Raw genomic sequence first — 22057 nt, forward strand, 5'->3', positions numbered from 1 at the left:
GATCAACGTCGATTTCTAAGACAAAAAAAATTACTGTACTTAAATAAAATCACAAAAACACAAAGCAACTGATTTAATAAAGCACGATAGTAACAGTAGAGCTTTTTTCCTGAAACAGGAGAAATCTTAAAGCTTGAGTATTGGATTTAAACAACTTCTAGGTTTACTGCTGTATGACTGTACAAGTCAAGAGTTATCCTAAGAATACTGCAGAGTGCAAACATACTTTGTGCTTAGTGTTTCATTGCCCATATCTCCCATCTCTCTCTGTGTAAGATCGATGTCCTTATGCAAATCCAGAGTTCTTGTTTAGATCTACAGCGGAACCGATTTTCCAAAATAAATCTGCATTAAAGCATCATACATATTTCATGGACTTAAAGTGCAGTAAGAGCAAACCGATTTGGATAGTGGAGCTCCGTGGAGTTTGCATCAAGGCTGAAAGTAAGAAGAAAATAAGGTGCAGCATGGCATCCTTTGACAATAATGAGGCCTTGTTACATTTCAATTAACCAACAGCAGACTGATAACATGCCTTAGTTGTTAATAATGAAAGAAAAAGACAAAAAAAATACATTTCAAATGATATCAAGAGAGCCATATGAGATGAGTGTAGTAGCAGCCGGCAACCATGGATTTGGTTTCGGGTTACCTTTCCTAGTCACAGAGCTTTTAGGCTCACTTTTCACTGTTTGGCTGAATGCAAAGTCCCTAAGCGCTGTACAAGTACAGTCCCCACACACTGAACTGTCTCACTGCAAATTTAAATAAAAACACTCCCCACAAAGTGTTTATCCAAGGTAAAAGACACACACACACTGTACATACTATTACAGCTCAGCCATAGGCTGACTGTTATAAATACATGGCATAACACTGCAGCTCTACTGCTGCATTATATTGAACTGACTTAAATGAGTTCAGAGTAATAAAGCTTTTTGCAACTTTTATTGCACAAACAATATTCTACTGTGTGTTAGAAATATCTCAATGAATTGCAAAGAAAGTGAAGAGCCAGCAAACATTCCAACCTCCCCTGCTTAGAAAACCTCCTCGTGCCGTGCCTCAAATTTACGATAACTGTTAAATTAAGTAAAAGGGTTAAAATGCTGGAAGGCAATATTGATAATTCCATTGAAAATGCAGAGGGAGTTTGTCAATATTAATTTTCCTGAACCCAAAGGAGCATCCAGACTGGTGTGTCATTTATTCACAGAGCCTGAATCATGCTCTCTGAAGCTAAATCGACCCCTATTAGGCCCCCCTGAAGGCAAAGATCCATGGCCACAACCTTTGACCCCAACAGAATGATCTTACAAAAAATAGCATATGTATCTTTGCCAACTGCATTTTGTGGATTGTAATACCACAGCCATTTTCCCCCAAATTATGTATACTGTTCACAGCTTTCAGCTTTCAGCATAAATCAAGCAAATGAGAAGTCTCTCACCTTTTTTCTTCAAGAAGGTTTTTCTGAGGGCCAAGGGACTCTGATGTACTTTTGGGTTCTGTAGAAATTGTACAGCAGTGGTAATCTGGGGAGAGAAAAATGTGATTTAATCCCTCGTAATGATATAACATGAGAGGAAGAAGATAAGCTTTGCAGCAAACTGATGCTTTTCACAGCACAAACAACAGTCTAGACCTTCTTTAAGAAAAAGGTTCATTATCAGTCCAACCCCACAGGAAAAAAAGAAAAACCTTAAATGGATTCCATTTGATAGTTGCTTTTACGCTCCCCCCACACCCAGCAGTGAGGAAAAAGACCACCTGACCACTTTCCAGCTAAATGTGGGGAATGACCAAATCAGCAGTTATAAAATTAGCCCATCAAGAGTGCTGGACAAATGGAGTATGGAGCTTAATTTGCTATTACCCTCTTAAAGACAAACTTCCATTCTTAAGTGCGGAGTGGAAGAAAATCTATACTTAATGCAGAGGTGATCATTTGTATCTAATAACTTGAGAATCCTAGGCTGAAAACTTCTGTAATTCTTCCAGTTAAAAACCTGCCATGATCAAATCACCCAGCCTGAATGTTGTAATGACTTGAAACGTTAATGCACTAGAACGTTAAATAGCATCAGAACACCAGTAGTTTTAAGTGCATTGCGTTCATCGATTCTATTATGTTTTCCTTCGAGATGCACCTTAATTTTCCACCCCAGTATGCATTTCCAAGAATTGGAGGGAGGGGAAAAAAAATCTTCCTCAAATGGCATTAAAACATAAATTTGAAGTGGGCGCCATGAAGTGGCGCCTCCTAAAATAGATAAATATGTAAGAACACAGAGAAAGGGGAAACACACTAGAGAGGAGGTTTCGATGACTTATTATCGCACCTGTGGTCCCCGTGATTCAATTGTAAAAGTCATCCCTCTAATAGGTTGAAAGGTTTTGATTACTCTTCTTTTCTCTTAGTGTTGAAAGATACAAAGTGATTGAGCGCCCTGCCAGTGGTAATTCATTTTGGGTAATGCATTGCATATACTAAGAACCTGTTTCAATCCAAAAGAATTGCAGTTTAAACTTGTCCAAGTGGCAGTGAAGCTGTTTAAAAAGTGAGATTTCTGTCACAAGCACACAGTACAGTAGAGAATTATAGCGCAGGCATCTTTAAGAAACTTAGCAAACGCGGATTACAAACAAACCTAAAATGAACATCTGAATAATAATAACATTTCTTCTTTATACAACCCAGTGAACCTTTCATTAAAATGCACCATTTTGACTTCATGAGATCGCTGCCACAACTGATGTACACACTAATCTACATTTTCACTGGGACAACACGGTGACCTTGATGTACACAAGGGTTACGCAAGAGGTGCGGAATTTCCTGGATCTCTATATATGCTGAGAGCTTTATTAAAGCCAGTCACCCGGAACCTTCATTGTGACAACCAGATTAAACCATTTGCATGGTGACCCCGTAACTGATGTTCTGGGCCAAAAGATACAGTCAAAACACAGAGAAAATATCCCTTTGATAAAAAAGACAAAAATCACTCTAGTGCTTGCAAGGCGCTCACTGTCCAAGTCAGTGAGCCATTACCACAAGTCACAGCATGTGGTAATGGCGGAAACTAGAGATAATAAACACACTAAAATCTAATACTCCAATATTTATTACGGTAAATAACAGAGTTATATACAGGAGGCCCGCTGAGAGGTAATGACCTAACAGGGAAAGAATATGCTGAATGAGCAGTCCTTGTTTACATTCGCTTAAAATTTCAGTAGCACAATATTGACAAGAAAATTGTATCAGCGTTAACAGGCGTAAGTGTGACATCTTAGTAAGGACCGCAGCTAGCTCAGCGGCAAACTAATGAGGCAAATGTCCATTTGGTTAAAACTGTTGTGGTAGATCTTCAGGGAGAGGAAAAATGCACTTCTTAGCAGATGACATAGATGCTTTGCACAAGTTCCATCCAGACATCTCAATCAATTATAACCACATTGCACAGATTTCAGTCTTGTTATTGACTTATGGATCACCCCAGTTATAGTGTTGGGTAGCACACAACTGGGGCTTTTAGGAGGGCGGGGGTAAGATGGATAACAGTACAAGGCGCATTTGAGTAGACAGCATAAATAACTAAAACTGAAATTAGGTGAATTTCCTTCCTTGCAGGAAACTGGTAAATGATTTTTGGTGCGAAGAACAATTAGGCTTCTTTGTAATACCTCTTGTAAAGGTTCGACTCCTAATGCACCAGAGTGCTCCATGTTAAGAGCGATAATCTTTGCAAACCAGATAACCAATAAAGTGTCAGGTAAAGCCGAAAAAGAGGTGAAAACTCAATCACAGAAAGAGATAACATTAACCAACACACTTAAAGAGAGTGAACTTGATGAACGGACAAGATTACAGAAATGTTATTGAGTTTGAATTGGACAAGAATTTGCACTGCACTTGTCTGAAAATTACAACTGCAATACCTTGAATTGTGAGAAATGAGGCTGCAATCCAATTATGTTCGAACTGCATGGATAGACGCCTGAGGGAATCCATGTAACCAGTTGTATATTTTTGCCCCAACTAGTAACGGCACTTAACCATAATATACCGTAAGACCCACCTATGGATATTTTACAGGAATTCAAGAGCAGGTGTGAGCATCTGGGAAATTCAGACTTTCGATCATCAGACACCAGTTTGTGGTATATCTTACAATTGATCATTTGGGCTGGTTTCTGTATTTGTAGCTAGTTTCAGTTTTAAAGTAACCAGAATTTTAACCACGAGAAATTAAAAAGAAATCTGAGAAGAGAGAAAAGATTTGTGTTTTCAGTCTGAATTATTTAGGCCAACGCAAACCACTACTTATCGAGTAATTACTGTGCAATACGGTAAAAATGCAGTTTTAGGGTTGCAAACATTCTTGGAATAAACAAGAACACTGATAAAAGATACCATACCAGAGTTTAAAAAAAACCAAAACTCAAGATTTTCCATCCACAGTCTCGTGGTATCACATATTCTTATCTAAAACACTTCAAACAATTCAAAAAAAAAAAAGAAAAAGAAAAGAAAAAGACGAAAAAAAAAAAAAAGAGAGTGCAACATCAACTTTTTATATTTTTGAACAGGAAATGACTGGCATGTACTGAGCAACTCTTTGCTCCTTATCTGTTCTGCAAAAATATGTACACAATTTGTCTGCAACATTGAAAAGATTTGCAGGACTTGATGGAACTAGAAGCTGGGTGGGGGTGCAATTGAGGGTCTAAAAGGAAATCATTAGCAAGTATAGAATTCGGGCTCAGTGTGAATCAATTCATTCCAAATTGCCCTGGCCTGTACATTTGTGGAGAAGTGCCCCTGATATAATAACAGACTGATAGACATGAACAAAAATTGTGTTAAGCTAGTCTCAAATTTCCCCCCCAAACACACGTTTGGAGGACCAAAAGCAGGAGAAAGTGAGAGACGGCGAAAAATGAAGCTCTATATTAATTTGGTGCTTTCATGGATGATCTGCTATCAGGGGCAGCTGTCTTAAATGACTTAACCCAATACCTTTCTGATATTAGAGCCCTGCCAGAAAGGAATTAACTTTTAATGCAATTATTGTATTTCCTTTAGTTGCCTGACTGCTTGATGTGGCCAACAGTGCTTTTTAATCTTTTTAAAAGAGCAGCTTTAAATGCCCTTCTAATTGTGACAACCTTCTTGCCTTAATGTGACCTTTAGTGGAGAAAGCAAGGCCACTTGGGAACAGCTATAGGGAATTACTGACCCTGAGAGACATCAGGAAGTGAGGTGCAGAGCTGGCCATTTAGCTAACATCCACAGTTGTTCAGACACTCCAGGAGCTTCAAGGGCCCTGCTGGAGACGAATCTTTCTAACAATGACTGTACAAAAAGAACCCTTCATTTCTCACTCATTGTTGCTTGTCCCTTCATGTGCAGTGCTTTTTCAAAGAAGTTAGAACGTTACAAAATGAAATGAGAAGCAATTACCGAAACTTGTCTTCAGCATAAGCAAAATCTGATAAAGGGTTACTGGTTAAACGTGGGCATTTCTAAACTACTTTGCATCTGTTCACACGTTGCCGGGTTGGCGTTTTGTGTGTTACACTCTGAAATGTGGTCAATCTTTATTGAATTATCCTAACTTTTGAAATTTAAAGGTCAGAGTCAACATTTCAGCAGATGAAAAAGGGTCATGGAAAACTTCATTGACATTTGCGATGCAAAGGTTTAAAAATAACATGCGCTGTATCAGTGTCAGAGCCATGGGCAAGGCTACGATCATGACATCAAAAGCATATTATGCAATTTTTGTAAAAGGGGGGGTTGGTGGACGGAAATTGAGCTTTTTTTTTTTTTTTTTTTTTTTCAAGACCACTGCATATAGAGAACAAACTTTCCATTCAGCAGCATTTCCCTATCAAAGTTCTGACATCACAAACATGGAAAAGTTGAGTGGTTTAGTGGTGAGAAAAACCGAGGGCCGTAGTAGACTGTATTCGACAAGGCCACTGACAAAAAGGTAAAAACGCACTTAATATGATATTGTGAATAACGCTACGCTTGTCAAAGAGAAAGAAGGGGGGGGGGGGGGGGGGGGGAGGAAGCTGCATTGTTATTTTCGAAATACAAGCAATTTTTAGAAAAGTGTAAAACTTTCAAAACTGTGTTTAATTTGCTGGAAATGTTTCGCTTCCTTTAAACTTTAAGTTCAGAATTGTCGTTCCCCCCCCCCCCCAAAAAAAGAGAGAAAAAATGTTTTATTGGCTTCTTTTTTTACTGACTTGCAAAATAATTGAACTTCTTTCAAGAGCCGGTTGTACAGGGTAAAAAAAATATCCTCATTCTGCAGAACGAGCAGAATAAGAAAGTAGCTGAAGCTGCCACGTGTTTTAACGGAACATGAAGCAACAACAAAGTCATGCGCTTTGTTTATTCTTGCGAGATCTAAACATGAAGACAAACAGGTGGCACTCGGCCAATTCAAAACTAGCCTGACAGATACGCTATAAAGCCGAATCTGACATTTCTTAATGTGCAACTGTCAGTCGTGCTGCCTGGGGTTGCCTTTGCTAAACTAGTGAGACAGATGACTGTTTAGATAAGGACATCCCCAGTGGGGCTCCGAGAGCCCCAAGAGCCCTGATGACTAAAGACGTGCGACTCTGTGAGTGACACCTCACTTTCACTTACTTTGGGCAAAAATACTGCCTAGCCCTATACATTCCTTTTAATTCAGGTAAAAGGCCCAAACCATGAGTTTGAAGCTGCTCTCAGAGATGAGGGTCATCAGAGATTAACCCATGGCACTTTAGCAGTGGGGGTGCAAGAAGCGAGTCGCAGCGAAGCACAACAAACTACTTAGCTACCACAAAACATTCCAGCCCCTTCTCAGCTGCAATCCAGTAATGGATACTTCCTCAGCTCCTCGATTGGTCAAAATGTTTTCATACAATAATTTAATTCAGAAACACATTTACAAAGCAGGAGTAATCAATTTTAATTAGTTGATTTTTTTTTTCATTCGCATAAAATTTAATGTACTGCCATCGATCTCCTTTGTTCTTTAATGCAGTGGCTCTTTCCTGTAATTCGAAGCTTTTTCTTTTTTCTTTCTTACGCAGTCAGTGATGACATTGTGTGACAAGCAGCTCAGTGTGCTTTTCAGTGACCGTTTTCAAAACATGAAAATGCTCACAACGCAACTTTATCTACGCACAGCGTAGCAAAAAGAAAATGTGGTCATAATGTGGTCTGTAAATGCGTCGAGTATGAAAAATGTTCTGTTTAGAAATGACTCCGGTCAAATATACGAGAAAAACGTTTGAAATAGAATAAAAGACACTAAACTGTCAGAAACTTTCTGATCATTTCTTGCCGATTTAAAATGTATCATTAAAATGTTTTTGAAAAATCAAAAAGATAAACAAACAAAATAAACAAAAGCAGCAAGAGTTTCATGTATGGTTTAACAACAATAAACAGTAGAGTTTACAATGAAAACTTAGATGAATGGGAAGCAATAGAAAGTGGTTTGGCTGTTATAAAAACACAAACACTCTGTAGTGTTTTTATGGAACGTTTTAAAATAGCAAATTTCATAACAAAATCTACACTGAGGTTAACACAAAATGGCTAAACATTTATATTATGCCATATTTATATGGCATATATATAAGTTCAGTTCTTCGGTAAAGAGAAATGAGAGACGCAATTTGCTACGGTAACATAAAGAAGCACAGGGTCTTTTCTTAAACCTGCCACTGCTCTGTGTGTTGTCCTTCACATCATCAGGGCCTGCCGGCCTTTCACATTCAATTAGTTGATTGAGGCAAAATGCAAGCGGCACCAGCAGCAAACAACGTGAAGCTTGTGTCCAAGCGACACACCACAGAAGTTGTGTTGTGGTGTCAGGAGAAGAGCTGCTTCCGTCACAAGCAACTTACAGTGACAAGCCTATCCTCCTCTGTTCATCCAAAACTGCTCTGCTCACTGAGGAAGCACCCACCCATGGACACAAACTCATACACACGCATCCTGCAATGCATACAACTGAAGCACTACAATAGGCAAATAAAGCCGAGAGCTGTGGCGAAGATGCAGCGAGTTGGCATCAGTTTTGTGTGCAGTCCTGCTCGCCTGCCAAATTGACTAATAAAACTAAAATAGAGAGACCAGTGACAACAGAGAGAGAGAGGTATCCTTTTATTGATCAAATTATTCCTTCTTGGGTACACTGTGCCACTGGATGAGCCTATGCTCAGAAAGACAACTAGACAGATTGTGACATTCCAGTGACATTGTAATTGTGTGTCAACCCTTTTCCAGTCAATAGGCTGAATGCACTAATCATGTGTCTTGGATCAGCAATTTCATGGTCTTCAAAGGGGACCAGGAATTGGTGGCATGACCCTGCATACAGGGTTAGACCCCTCTTTCCTCAGTGAGTTCCACAGAGAGGAGAGGGGAAGGATGGTGTAAAGGGAGACGCGCCAAGGAAGGCACAGAGCCAGGAAAGATGAACATCGCCATCTACTGGCCAGGGCTGGCAGAAGTGGCATACGAGGGGTGGGGTTGGCAGTTTACCCTTGCGGCCTGTCTTTCACTGAGACCTGTCAGAAACATTTAGACACACTTGCCAAGACAATGGGCCACACATCTACCGTAGCAGACAAGTCAGGCTGAAATAAACATCGAACCAGGGAGGAAACTTAAGCCAGCAGGCCTTCGTTTGGTTTTGGAGAAAGAGAGCAGCGGCAAGAGTCTGCTCCTGATCACACTAAGTGACAAAGAAATGTGTTGGCTAATTCTCTTTTTTTCCAGAGGCATCCAACCACCGCTAAGAGTCTAACCTCGAGAGTAGGAAAACCATAAAGAGTGGGGTGCTGACAGCAAAAAACAGAACAAAACAAACAAACAAACAAACAAAAAGCAGCAATCACCAGGGCCAGAGAAGAGAAGAAGAAGAAGTACCACTTGTATTTCTTTTTTAACTCTGAGGGGAAAAAAAGACAGCTCATAAAAAAAAAAGCAATTTAGTTTAACCTTTGTAAACCAGATAACGATAGACGATGAGCGAGTTATAAAAAGTCACCGTGATAAAGCGATAAAATGTGTAACATCTGGTTTATACATGCCCCGCCTAAACGTTATCCTTCTCTTTTGAGAAGTGCACACAGAATTTTCAGGTTTTGCAACATGGCTGCCTGGTGATCTAAACTTAAGAGACTCTCATACAGCACATAAATTTATACGATTTATGTTCCTCCTTTTGATCTCAAATCAACATCTTAACACTTTATGACTACGTGACAATCAGAGGCAGTGGTCAAAGTTTAGGCGTCGACACCCATCTTAGCTGAACATCGAGTCACGCGGTGACAGGAGAAAATAGATGTTTTACCATGCGCCTCCAAAAGAAAGAGAGAGAGGAGACAACCCACAGTGAACCACTATAATGTCACACGAGGTGGCGTGTTACAGCAAAAGGGGCTGAGTTGGCAAGCAGCTCAGCAGCAGACGCACACCTGTTCTGACATTTTCTGTCGACCTTGACACAGAAAACGCACGACAATGCCACTCTCAGTATTTTAAAAGTACAGGCTGTTTGACGAAGCCCCTTCACTTCCCCTTTTCTCATCCCCATGATACCCAAAACCACTTTCCACACACTTTTGGAACCATGACGCAGCACGTACAGATGTGAGGGGGAACAGACAGGTAGCAGTGCCATTAAAAGAATGGAGAAAATCTACAAGGAGAGACAGGCGGAAAAAATAAATAAATTAAAAAAATCTGTGAGTGAGTGAAATTTGGAGACAACCGAAGGCCGCTGGGCGACTGTCAGAGTTGGCTGACTCTTTCCACAGGATTGCATGCCGCCAATACCTCGCTTAAAATCCCACAGTCCACAGTAAACACAATCTGGAAAGGACGGAAAGGCCTCAGCCTCGCCTCTATTTATTCCATTTCTAACGTCTCCTTGTCACCCTTTCTTTCGAAATTCATGACAGAGCTACAATGCATCCATCCATCTACTATTTTAATCAAAGAGAAAGCAAAGTGCTGCTGCCAGGAGAGCTGCACAGGAAAACAAATGCGATCTTCCTGTTAATCACTGCATTAACAAGAAGTTGACAGTCTTGAAGCACATGCTGGGGAGGGGAGCCACTCCAGGTGTTGGGTAATTGTCAGTTGTGCCATTGGCTATTTATTTATTTATTTTATTTATTTATTTTTTAACTACTGTGTCAATGTCTGTTTGACTCCTGGTTTCCAGTTGCTCTCTACCTTTAAATACAGACAGAAACAAGAAGACTCTGGATGAAGGCGAAGGAGTCTACCTATTACCAGTGCCTGATGAAGTGCTTAATTTTAAAGGTTAACAAGGGAGGCCTAAAATAAAATAACATGAAAACACACACAAGCTCCTTGACTATTCTAGAAATTAAGAAAATAATAAAATCATATTTGGTGACTTTGAGGCAAGAAAATGTTTTAGAAAAAAAAAAAACAACTTACCAACACACAGCAACTTGTCAGATTTATTCACTTGGCCCTTTTATTAAAAGAAAAAAAAATCTGTTTAATCTCTTTAACTGCAGGTGCAAGGATCCAGTTTCATTTTCCAACCAGAAACATTACAGTTTTTACTGGCATTACACTTCTTAGCCACACCTCTAAAGTCTAATTGGAGCGTAATATTTTCGTTCAAGTGCTCCATTTTATCTTAGTTTCTATATTCTGTCACTTTCATTTTAGCCTACAGAGTAGCATACTATCTTTTTTTTTCCAGATTTCTCAGATAAAGCCACAATCTCAGGGCGCCACACACAGAGAAACTCTGAAATCCCATTAGCATTTTGCTTTCATTATTTTTAATCAAACCCTGAAAACTGACACATATTAATTAATATCCATTACCAGTTTTTTTGCCCCCTCTCCCAGAGAAGACGTTCGGGGGGGAAAAAAGAAGCAATTAACTTAACAAAATAATCAAAAAAATTGTTACAGAAATCTCTGATAAATGTCATGTGAGGTCCCATCTAAATGTAAGAAGTGTAATACATTCTTGCTGTCATATTCCATTAAACTGCTATTACAGTCTTGATAGAACTATTAGTCACTACATTATTAATAACATTAATGTATTTACATTTTTGGTGTACAAGCCTGCTTTCATGCAATAATTTATGAAGGCGACTTCAGATATGTTATAATGTTCCCCATCGAGCCTCTTTTGTGCTTATTATTGATTGTGAAAACAGTCAAAAACTCCAAATCTAATATCCCTCTGCCCTCCCCCATACCCCTTAATGTATTGGAGTGGTCTGTTTACATTAAGGACTGGAATAAAGTGCATTTACATCTGAAGCATAAGTTCATAATTTACATTCTAACATTTATTAGAGGTGACAAACGAGCATTTGGTCCACTCGTGCTTTTCCACAATGCAGCACTCATTCAATCCATATAAATTACAGCTGGGATAGGGAGTGCAAGAGCAAATTATTTTATTATATGTATGCATGTATGACTCTATAGGGGGTTACTAAGACAAACAGGGAATTACTTGATTAGGCCAACCGTGGTTTACAAAGAAAGAAATATGAGACTGAGGGTTAGGCCAATGAAATTTTAGCATAAATGTTTGGCTCTTATTCAAATACCTAAAACACACAGACTGCTGTATTGCCGTGGTACTACACTGCACTACTGTGCATTTCACACAGGGTAGAAACAGCTCTTTTAAATATTGCCGTTCCAATAGCTTATCCTTAGTTAGCACTAATATTATTCAATTAAAAGAAACTTGCCTAAAAGGCAGTATTATATTACATAATTAGACAGGGCAGCATTTTCAGAAGTGTAGTTACAAATGCACTGAGGGGATCCCAGCATTTGAACAAATATCTAGCGCTGTAGGGGAGCTTGCCGACAAATTAACAGCTAATAACTTACTGGGAAGCAAGATAAAAAGAGAAAAAAAAATGTTCCCCAAAGTGTCAATTACAAATAATTTTTCCTCTGATTTCTACACTTGTGAAAGCACGATATGCTAAAAGGCATTTTTAATAGTGTGCCAAAATTGCAGGATATCCATTTCTTTTTTTTTTAAACGCTCTGAATTTATTAAGAAAGATAATTCAGCATCGGCAGCAGGACTGTTTAGGATGGCTCCGAAAGCATACGACTCCCATCTGAGAGCATTTAGTGGACTGATAGGAGAGACAGACAGGTGCAGGGACATGGGAAATGAAGGAGGATTCAATCAAATTCATGTTCATTAAAATCCGAGGACATCACAAAAATGAGAAAGATGCTGACAAATCAAAGGGTCTCAGTACCTGAATTACCATAGTCATTTACTTATTAAAGCCAGGATGCTTCGTGTCAATCAAGAGCCATCACATTCTCCATTTGCAGCGGAAAGCCACTGTAATTGCTTCTCATACTAATCAACACAACTTGTGTAATTATGCCTTGAAAGTGACATTGGAGGCTGAGAGCGATGTGAGCAGTCTTGACAGCAGAGACATCTCAGATTCATCAGGAGATTTCCAGCCTCGCTGCAAGGAGACAAGCCACTCTCAGACCAAGTTACTCACTCGAGCAGTTTACAACCATAAACACAAAGAAAAGATGATAAATCAAGCCGAAGTAATTACAAAGCAGAATAGAGAGTATAAAGGAAGCTCAGCTCAATAAGACCACTTTCCCAAGTATATTGAGGCAAAATGACTACGCTGTAATTAAACTGGTGTCGTATTTCTGTCATTTCTTAAGTAAACATATTGTGACAGTTCACTAAATTGTGGGAGAATAGGAAATTACAGCTCTGTTACCATGCTGTTTACATTAATATACTCGCAGAGACAAAAAACCCTACAAATAAAGTTCTAAGTATTCATTAAAGTTTATTGAATTCAGCTTAATCACAGACTTTACATATGTCTCCAAAATGAACTTTGCGTAAAACTAACTTCAACATTCTTCTGCGCATTGGAAAACTATCCAAACCATATTCCCAGGCTGCATCTGTCACTAGTCACACTGCGGCCCAGCCAGGAAGGTCAGAGCGAGGTCAAATTACAGCAACAAATCAAGAGCCACGGTTATGACATTAAACTCCATCTACAAAAAAAAAGGTGCTTATTTTTGACATACAGTGGCAACAGCTGCTTCTTCATTTACTGGGAACTTTAGAGTGAATTGAAGGCCTTGCGTCGCTTTCGTCAAAAGACTGAAAACGCTATTGTCTGGGGCTGGCAATTGGGATCTAGTCCGGCTCAGCACACAAGGCAGAAGCCACAAAATAAAAATAATTTATAAAATGGGTTGGACTCATCTGTGCTCATCCCTTTCAAAGAGGTGGGTGGAACCATCACCAACATCAAAAAGGAGTCAACTGATAATTCTGGCATTCTGCAGGGGAATAAGCGTAATGATTTCATTTGCGAACAGAAACGAAGATGAGGGATTTATGGCTCATAAAAAGTTCAAACAACAGAAAAACCAAAATCTTTGTCTGTGTCATTCCTCGCTCATGACCTCCAAACTTCAGCACATGTTGAAGGCCAAGTAAGAAAATGCTCTTTTGTGGCCAGATATGAGAAAAACAAGTACATTTACTGACATAGAAAACAGAGGCTTTTACAGGAAAAGCCACCGTGATTCACCCCCTGCGTTCAACTCTAATGAGTCAAAAAGTGTGACCTGCACTTAAACAAGAAGTCACAGCCAGAAGCTGTAAACTCATTTTCCCCCCATCCAAGCCAGCAACGTCGGCAGGACCTGGAAGATGTGCTCCGAGCATGCACGATAAATCTGACGTGAAATCATAATCATAAAAGCAATTAGCTGACCCTGCGCCACTCGTCCTTGGACATGACAGTGAGAATTCATACAGAGTCCTCTAAGGAGGCTGGCTGCCGGGTTGGGCGAGGAGGGGGAAAAAGTGCAACACAGCAACAATAAAATGGAGGGCCCTTCCTGTGTCATTAACCACTGAAACAAACAGCGCATGATGCACAATGAGCGCTGTGAAACAGAGAATTGAGCCTTGATGCTTTTCAAAGGGAAAACTTCCCCGCGACCACTAAACTCGACTGTGCCGTGCAGATGTTCCTTTTGTAAAAGTGCGGGCACAGAGACAGACACAGACACAGTGCCGTACCACTTAATCCCCACCCCCACTACGCATTATATTACATCACCTTGCACTACCTTGCAGTGTGAATACAGCTTGCAGATTACATCTTAAACGAACTTATTTAGAATCACCACAAAAACACGAAGGCGGGCGCTTTCGACACCTCTTTGATCTGTGCTTTTTGCAGAGTGTGTCGCATGTTTACAGTAAGCATGACAGGATACAGAGACTATTGACTATGAGATAGCAGTTGATCGGGTTGATCGGACCTTTCTCTTTCAAGGAGTGCACTACTTTTTTAAGAAATCTCTTTTCCCCCACCTTTGGCGCACAAATCCACACAAATCCACGCAAACACACCCACAGAATATCTTGCCATCACTTCCCACTCAGTAATTACACCAAGGCCGAACTAGTGGCTGCCACCTAGTGACCGTCTTCCCCAATAATCATGAAATATCTCTATGGCTCGCGCTCCCACTCGGACCATAACTCTCCTTTACTGCAGACAGCTCCAATAAAGGATTACAATTACAATTAAAGTAATGAGCAAAGAGGAAAAAAGGAAAATCTCAAAGAAGGATCCCTTGACTAACTAAATGGTAGCCTAGTTCCTTGACAGAATGGAGTTACTATAGCAGGCTCATTACTGGCTCCCATTTCTTATTCTGCCCCAATAATTAATTTGGAGCATGTTGAAACCTGGAGTTGTGGAAAAAAATTTTAAATAATAGCTTTAAGAGTGATGGATGTGAAATGAATTGAAATATGATTGTCAAATTAGAGATTCTCTTCTTGTTATTCTTTGCTTTATGGTGGCTGAAGTGTAAAAAAAAAAAAAAAATCTACTGTATGTACAGTTTTAGGTTAATTTGTAGAAATCTTCAAAAGATTTCTACACTCACTCACATACATGCATATTTAGGGTAAACTGATATTAAAAGGAGACATCTCCTTTAAACACATGTTCCATGGGAAAAGTCATTGAGGGCAAAAAATAACTGAGTCAAGACCCGAGAGTAACCTCTGACTTCCTGGTATCACCACTGTGTTACATTTGTGCTACACCCACGCACATGCGAGGAAAAAAAACCCTCAAACATATGAGCAACATCTGTCTGCCTGCAACTCACGGGACTCAGCAAAAGACCCATCAGGGAAGGGAGAGGTGAAATGAGGAGAGAACGATCCAGAGAACAACAAAAGGGGACAGCGACAGCAGTGGTTCCTTCATGTCTTTGGCCACACCAATTACTGTTGGCAGGTCCTCTGCCAGCCAGCCAGGTCCCCCACAACTTCTGCACTTAACACACTGTTCCTTTTATTCCCTCTCTGTAGCGAGATGGCTATTGCAGAGGGGCTACGGAAATTTGGAGACTGCTGAGCCAAAACAGATCACTTCAAAGCGGCTTATTTAACGCTTGCTAAATTTTTCATCACAGTCGCTTAATATCCTGGGGAAGGAGAGCTTTTGAAGTTGCTGTGAGACCGGGGATGTTCTTCTTACCGTTCTTTTCCCCCTCCCTCTGCTGTACTAAAATCCCCAAACCTAAACACATAAAACACGCCCAGTTCACACTATCTGTGTCTACATGTGCAAAGGGTACAGAAGCACCTACTGCAAACAAAAAACCACACGCTTTCATACCCACAAACAAATATGCACTTCTTAAACTGAGGTTGGATTTTTTTTTCAGTGCAAAGAGTAAAGAACGGGGTAAACGGTAACCTAAATCTGTAAGAATTGCATTTAGCGATGACACATGACCCTTTAGTTTGTGAGCCGAGGTAGTGAGAGTATTTCCAAAGAGTTCCGAGTTAATCGGCTCAAAGGAAATTAAGGAGCAGGAGTTCTAATAAGAAATATACAACTTTAACTTTATTATTCAGGACAATAATTAAAAACTTAAAAAAAGAAATGTACCTTTAAAGTACACAAGTACAAAGCCAAATTCATCCTAACTGTTCTTTCATATCATATAGTTTCTAACAGGAGAAAAGAAATGTAAACATTTTAAAATATAAATGCATAAAAACTATAATGCAGCTTATTTTGGTGAAGTGACTTTTAATTTTATTCCAATAGATCTGGTTAACCTGTCAAAATATCTATATTAAGTCAATATATTTGCCAATTCCTTCCTGTATTTTCATTTGGTCAGTGGAATCTTTGCTCATTAATAGCATCGTCATGTGTGGTAAGCACAGGGTGTCACTACAGGGAGAGAGAGCACAGAGACTGGGGAAAGACTAGTAATAGACTGGCTGGGGTAATGGTCATGGCAGGGATGAGTGGGAGGGGGTGGGGATTTGAGATGGAGGTAGTCGGGGTAAGAGTGAGCAAACAGCAGTGCCAGAGGCAATAGCAGCGGCTGGCAGCGACTGGTATACCAGTCAACCATGAAACACACACTCACGCGGGCTCTCCCACCCCTTCTTCTCGCTCTAACCTGCAGGTCCAGATATCCCTGTCTGGCCTGGTATAGTGGCAGAGGCTGTGGCACCGACCCCTGAGCTGGACCCTCCTGCCACTGAGGAGGGTCCATGCCGTGCAGTGTGCCAGGGCCGGCTGATCTGGGCGAGGTGAGTCAGAACCTGTTAACATGACTGGTGTCCCCAGTCTGACATGCACATGTGCACATAGATGTTATGCAAATGTGTGTGTGTGTGTGTGTGTGTGTGAGTGTGTGTGAGTGAGAGAGAGAGAGACTGCTTTTTCTTCTTTCCTGCCCTTCCAACCCTGCCAGCACTCCCTTTCCTCTCATCCAGATAAAATCCTTTCAGACACAAATTTCAATTATTCACCTCATCCAAATAATGCCATGTGACAAGAATTATCCCTACTGTAATAATCCACTTAACTGGGAAAGAGCAGCTCATCAAAAAGAGAAAGGAGAAAAGGGGTTGGAAGTGAGGGTGGTGGTGGGACTTGTCAACCGGTCTCAAATTCCTCATAACAAGAATTTCTTCCCTTTTTTGAGGAGACAGTCTTGAAGCGCACTGGGATGATGAAATTGAAGTAAATTGAAAGAAAGCCTGGGAGAATGCTCCCACAATCAATAACCCCAGGATTAAATTAGCCTTGGCATGAAGGGATGATGGGGGGAAGATGAAGAGTGAATGGTGGTGAATGACATTGAGACATGTAGGCTGAACAATACAGCACGTCTATAACCTGCATGCTGTGCCTATACAAGGACAGTGAGTGTACCTGGGATGGATTCCATCCCACTTAGCAATTACCAAACATTCCTGGTTATAGTCATCGCTTGGGCCAAGCATGCCTTATAAACACTCTGCACATTACTGAAGAGAAAAACTGACATTTATTCTTGTTAAACACCACCTTATAACACCCTTTTGAGGGAACAACACCTTCAAGTGCCCTTTGTGTTTGCATAGGAGTCTACATGGTGAAGAAACTCCAAATGAGCAACTTTCTCGACCCATTTCTGACACAGACTAAAAGGATAAACAAAGAACAACAAAGATGTGCAGTCAAAGTTTTATGCTATGCATGATTAAAGAAACTGTGGAACCCATTGCTGCTGTTAAAATAGACCATTTTCCTCTCTAAAGACCAAGAACATAAAGTATACTCTCATTACAGCTTGGGGACATCATTGTGATGTATAAAGTGACTGTCTGCTAATTGGAAGCCTTTAATACTGGATCTCCCTGGGGAATGTGTAATACAGCCAAATAAAAGTCTTTAAATTATCAGATCTTAAGGTGGGGGGGAGAGAAAAACCATCATAATCTTCCTCAACTATGCATCACCAGATCAAGCCAAGAAATTAGAAGATTTTCATTCTTTCAAAATCCCACGAATACTTGAGTTTTTGAAAAATCCACACTTCTGAGCACTAGTATTAAGAATCACAGCGTGTGCCATGTGAGAATATCTGAAATATTATTTCCAGCCATTATGATACCTTATTCATTGCTTTTTGTTTTCTTTACAGGAAATGTAATTTAATATTTGCATCGTTTGATCCAAGATGCTATTTCTTTCCAGCTCTCACTTACATTAGCTTCATTTAATGTTTTTGTGGTTACAGTCAATGTTTCCTTACCAATATTCATGTAATTGAGATTAAGGAATAAATTCTTACCAGTTCTTCTCTGGGGCTACGTGCTCCCTCTTTTCCAGGCAGAAGGCCAGGCTGAGAACATAAACAAACATTTGTATTAGAGTGCCATCTAGTGGAAAACAGAAGTAATGTCGCTTTGAAGCTTGGTAACTATGGTCGCCCTTTACAAGCACAGGGTATGTAACATTGCTGGCTTTATCTGTTGAAGTGACAGTATTCGGTTATTCAGGTATGGGACACTTTTACAATACTAGGCCTCAAGGCTTCATTCAGGCATATCAACAACATTTATACAAAGTGCTTGAGCACTCTTTCACGCTTGGCACATTTCTGCAAACTGATCAGGCAACTCTTACACTTAAAAATTGCTCAGTTTATTAGGATCCCCATTAGCTAGAGACTGAACCCTGTCAGAGCCTGTGTGAAGTACAGAACACAGTGTTATCTGCTGCTAGATCCTGATCAAAACTGCCTGAATTTTGGGGATAATTTACTGTGACTGAAGTTACTTCTGTGGTGTCAGGTACATAAATCTGAGCAACTCTCGTGCATTTGAAAAGCTTTTGGATGAATTGTGCTGCTGTATGATTCTGCAGGTATGTAATAAACAGAGAAGAAAGAGTTCTAGAAACAGCTGCAAGCAACTACCTACCTACCTAACTTCTTGTTAGCTTTTGTCAAAAGTTAACTACTGTCATAACTCAGAAGTTTTTTTAACCTGTTCTCATCATGGTGAAGAGTTTAGCTTCATGCTGTACTCCATAAACATTTCCCTATGTACAGTAACAGATGGGAAACTGTAGAAATTGTGAACAAGGGAAAATTCACAACACAAATAAATTGATTGTGGAAACTGAAGGGTATCCATTTCACTGTGATGTTTATGGAGCAGTGCTTGTAGTAGAATGTGGACAGATTTTGTTCTATCGGCAGGAAAATAAATAAATTAAAAAAGGCTATTTTTCATTTCCACAAGATTGGGTAAGAAAACATTAATGACATAAATGGACTGGTTCTTATTTAGTGCTTTTGTAGCTTGCCATCACCAGTGTGTGAATGTGTTTGTGAATGGCTGGATGACTGAATGTAGTGTAAAGCACTTTGGGGTCCTTAGGGACTAAGTAAAGCGCTATACAAATACAGGCCATTTACCATTTTCTATGTGAGCACTCAAAGCACTTCATTTGCCCATTCATACAAACACTTTTTTTTCTAGGCCTTAGCACTTTCTATGGAACATTCACACACATTCTGATGAACACATTAGAAAGCAACTTGGGTTAGGAAATTGCTTAAGGATACTTGGGCAAGCACAATTGAGCAACAGTCTGTATGCCTACAATTAGTAGATGACCCTCTCTACCTCCTGAGCTACAGTTACTGTTTAGAGAATTTTAAAAACAATAAAAATGTATTTAAGGTGTTTAAGGTGTAACTAAGCATCTCTCACATATGTACATAAAAATATTTTGCATTTCTCCACAGCATATATAAACGTATATGCAAAAAGTAAAGGTGTCACTGGTGACATACATGAATAAAAACGTTCGATGACATTTGTTTTGGGGGGCTGGTGAGTTCAAAGATAACACTGTGACTGCAACCCAACAGAGACCATCAGGTTTATTTGCCTACACTGACCTTTGAGTTGCACCTACAGTTATCTGCACACAGTAAGACGAGGCTACACGCTCAGATGCAATTGTACAGCTGTACCGTTTGATGACAATGGCAAATATAGTAACTATGCCATATTATTTTCGACACAATATGGCAACTCTAAATGACGCCCCTTCCTGCCCACTTGTAAACACACTCATGTCTCAGTGACAACTTTTGCCTCGAAACCTAGCTAGCATGCTAACTAGCAGGCATGCTAATCTCTAACTTGATGAGCATTTCCAGGCACGTGATGCCAACGTTAAGACATCTAAGGCCCCGAAATATCTAAAACAGTTCACTACCGCAAATGGACATTAAAAAGAAACCGCTTTTAATGCATATAGAGACCTGTGTTATTGCCTCAGCTTGGTCGTTGGATGCCATCTTCTTCTTCTGTTCCTTCTGCCACTCTTCTTATTCTGGTATATTTCTACCACGCAACATGTTTTAGGATGCACTACTGCCTCCTGCAGGTGAGTAAGGGACACTGCAGGATAAGTCTAACTCCAAAGTATCACTCACTATTCTTACTGTCTGTTATTAAAACGCTACAATTTAAAAGCACACCAAGTTAGGTTTTAGCTTCCCCATAGCACATTCTCATGCTCACACACCTTCAGTAGATCTTATACTGAGACCTCTCCATGGTCAATGTTGATGACTGTCTTTCTTTCATTGCCAAGAAAACTTCTCTTTTGTAAATTGTTTTTATTTGTCTGTTTGTTTTGTTTTTGTCATATTAGAGCCTGTTCTACTTTTAGACTTAATGTCAGCTTCATCGTTTCCTCAGCTGAACACACCCTTGTGCCTAAAAAACAAGAAAAAAATCTATACAACAAAGCCAACAGCTTAGTCACGAGGTGTGGTAAGTCCCTACTTGTTGAAACGGATTTGCATTCAGCCACCAGATAATAGCTTAATATGTCTTTGCCCAGGGCCCCTTCAGAAACCATAATACTTAATGAATTCACAGCAAGAAGATACTATTTATTTACAGTAGTTCATAAATAATAAAAATAAATAAATAAAACTATAAAGTCATTTGCTACAGCAACCCCCTAAAGGTTAGACCCCTAAATGCTAGACTTACAGTATTAAAATGATTGTTTCAGGTGTTGTAAGTGGTGCATTTTTGAACCATATAAAGCAGTCTTCTTTTCTCTCTCAACTACTCTCTTTAGGGGTTGCCACAGCGGATCATCTGCCTCCATTTCATCCCATCCTTAGCATCACTTCTGTCACACAACCCTCTGCATGTCCTCTTTCACTACATCCAAGAACCTCCTCTCTGATTCTTTTCTTTTCCTCTTGCCTGGCAGCTCCATATTCAGCATCCTTTGTCCAGTATATCTACTTCTCCTCCTCTGCACATGTCCAAACCATCTCAGCCTTGCCTCTCTAACTTTGTCTTCAAACTGCTCAACTTGAGCTGTCCCTATGATCTACTCATTTCTAACTTCTAGTTTCTGATTTTTAATTTCTGGTCAATCGTAATGAAAATTTTAACATCTTCATCTTCATCAACATTTTGCTACCTTCAGCTCAGCCTCCTTGTGTGTGTGTGTGTGTGTGTGTGTGTGTGTGTGTGTGTGTGTGTGTGTGTGTGTGTGTGTGTGTCAGTGCCACAGTCTCCAAACCATACAGGTCTCAGTACCATCTTATAAACCATTACTTTCACCACTGTTGCTATCCATCTGTCACAAATCACCCCTGATAATCATCTCCACCCGCTCCACTCAGCCTGTACTGTCTGCTTTGGATGGCTGAACCTAGGTATTTAAACTATTTAAACCCACCCACTTTTCAGTATCTGTACTCCTGGTTTCACTGTTACACAAATACGCATTCTTTGATTCTACTGACTTTCATTCCCCTTCTCTCCAGACCATACCTCCACCTCTCCAGGCTCTCTTCCACCTACTCCCTAGCTATTTATTCTCACCACGCAATTAACCAACCAAATGTCTTTAAGAAAGAAAAACAAAAAAGAAAGAACTGAACTCCACTGTCAGGCCAGACTTTCTTTGGTCGCCATCTAGCGGTCATTTGCGGTAGTCCACCTTTGAGCTTTTTAACAGGAGCTACTCGGAAGGACATGTTATTATTCTCATATTTCTTATGTCTAGAGCTTGAAAATAGTTAATAAAAGATGTTTTTAAAATACACTCA

At 39.9% G+C, this 22057-nt stretch overlaps 1 protein-coding gene across 1 annotated transcript in view; it reads right to left on the reverse strand.

The window, feature by feature from the left end:
* pex14 (peroxisomal biogenesis factor 14) overlaps positions 1-20435 on the reverse strand; it is a 45346-nt gene extending 24911 nt beyond the window's left edge. Inside the window, exons 1-3 of the mRNA XM_085260124.1 lie at positions 20237-20435; positions 18248-18298; positions 1451-1535 (exon numbers count right to left, since the gene is read on the reverse strand). Coding sequence (XP_085116250.1) covers positions 1451-1535; positions 18248-18298; positions 20237-20272 — 172 coding nt within the window. The 5' untranslated portion in view covers positions 20273-20435. The remainder of the gene's footprint in view (positions 1-1450; positions 1536-18247; positions 18299-20236) is intronic.
* Positions 20436-22057: the final 1622 nt, after the last annotated feature.

This window comes from Mchenga conophoros, linkage group LG20 (genome assembly GCF_057382185.1).
Source record: "Mchenga conophoros isolate Kocher_MC1m ecotype Shallow Benthic linkage group LG20, M_conophoros_male_GT1.1, whole genome shotgun sequence".
Taxonomy (NCBI): Eukaryota; Metazoa; Chordata; class Actinopteri; order Cichliformes; family Cichlidae; genus Mchenga; species Mchenga conophoros.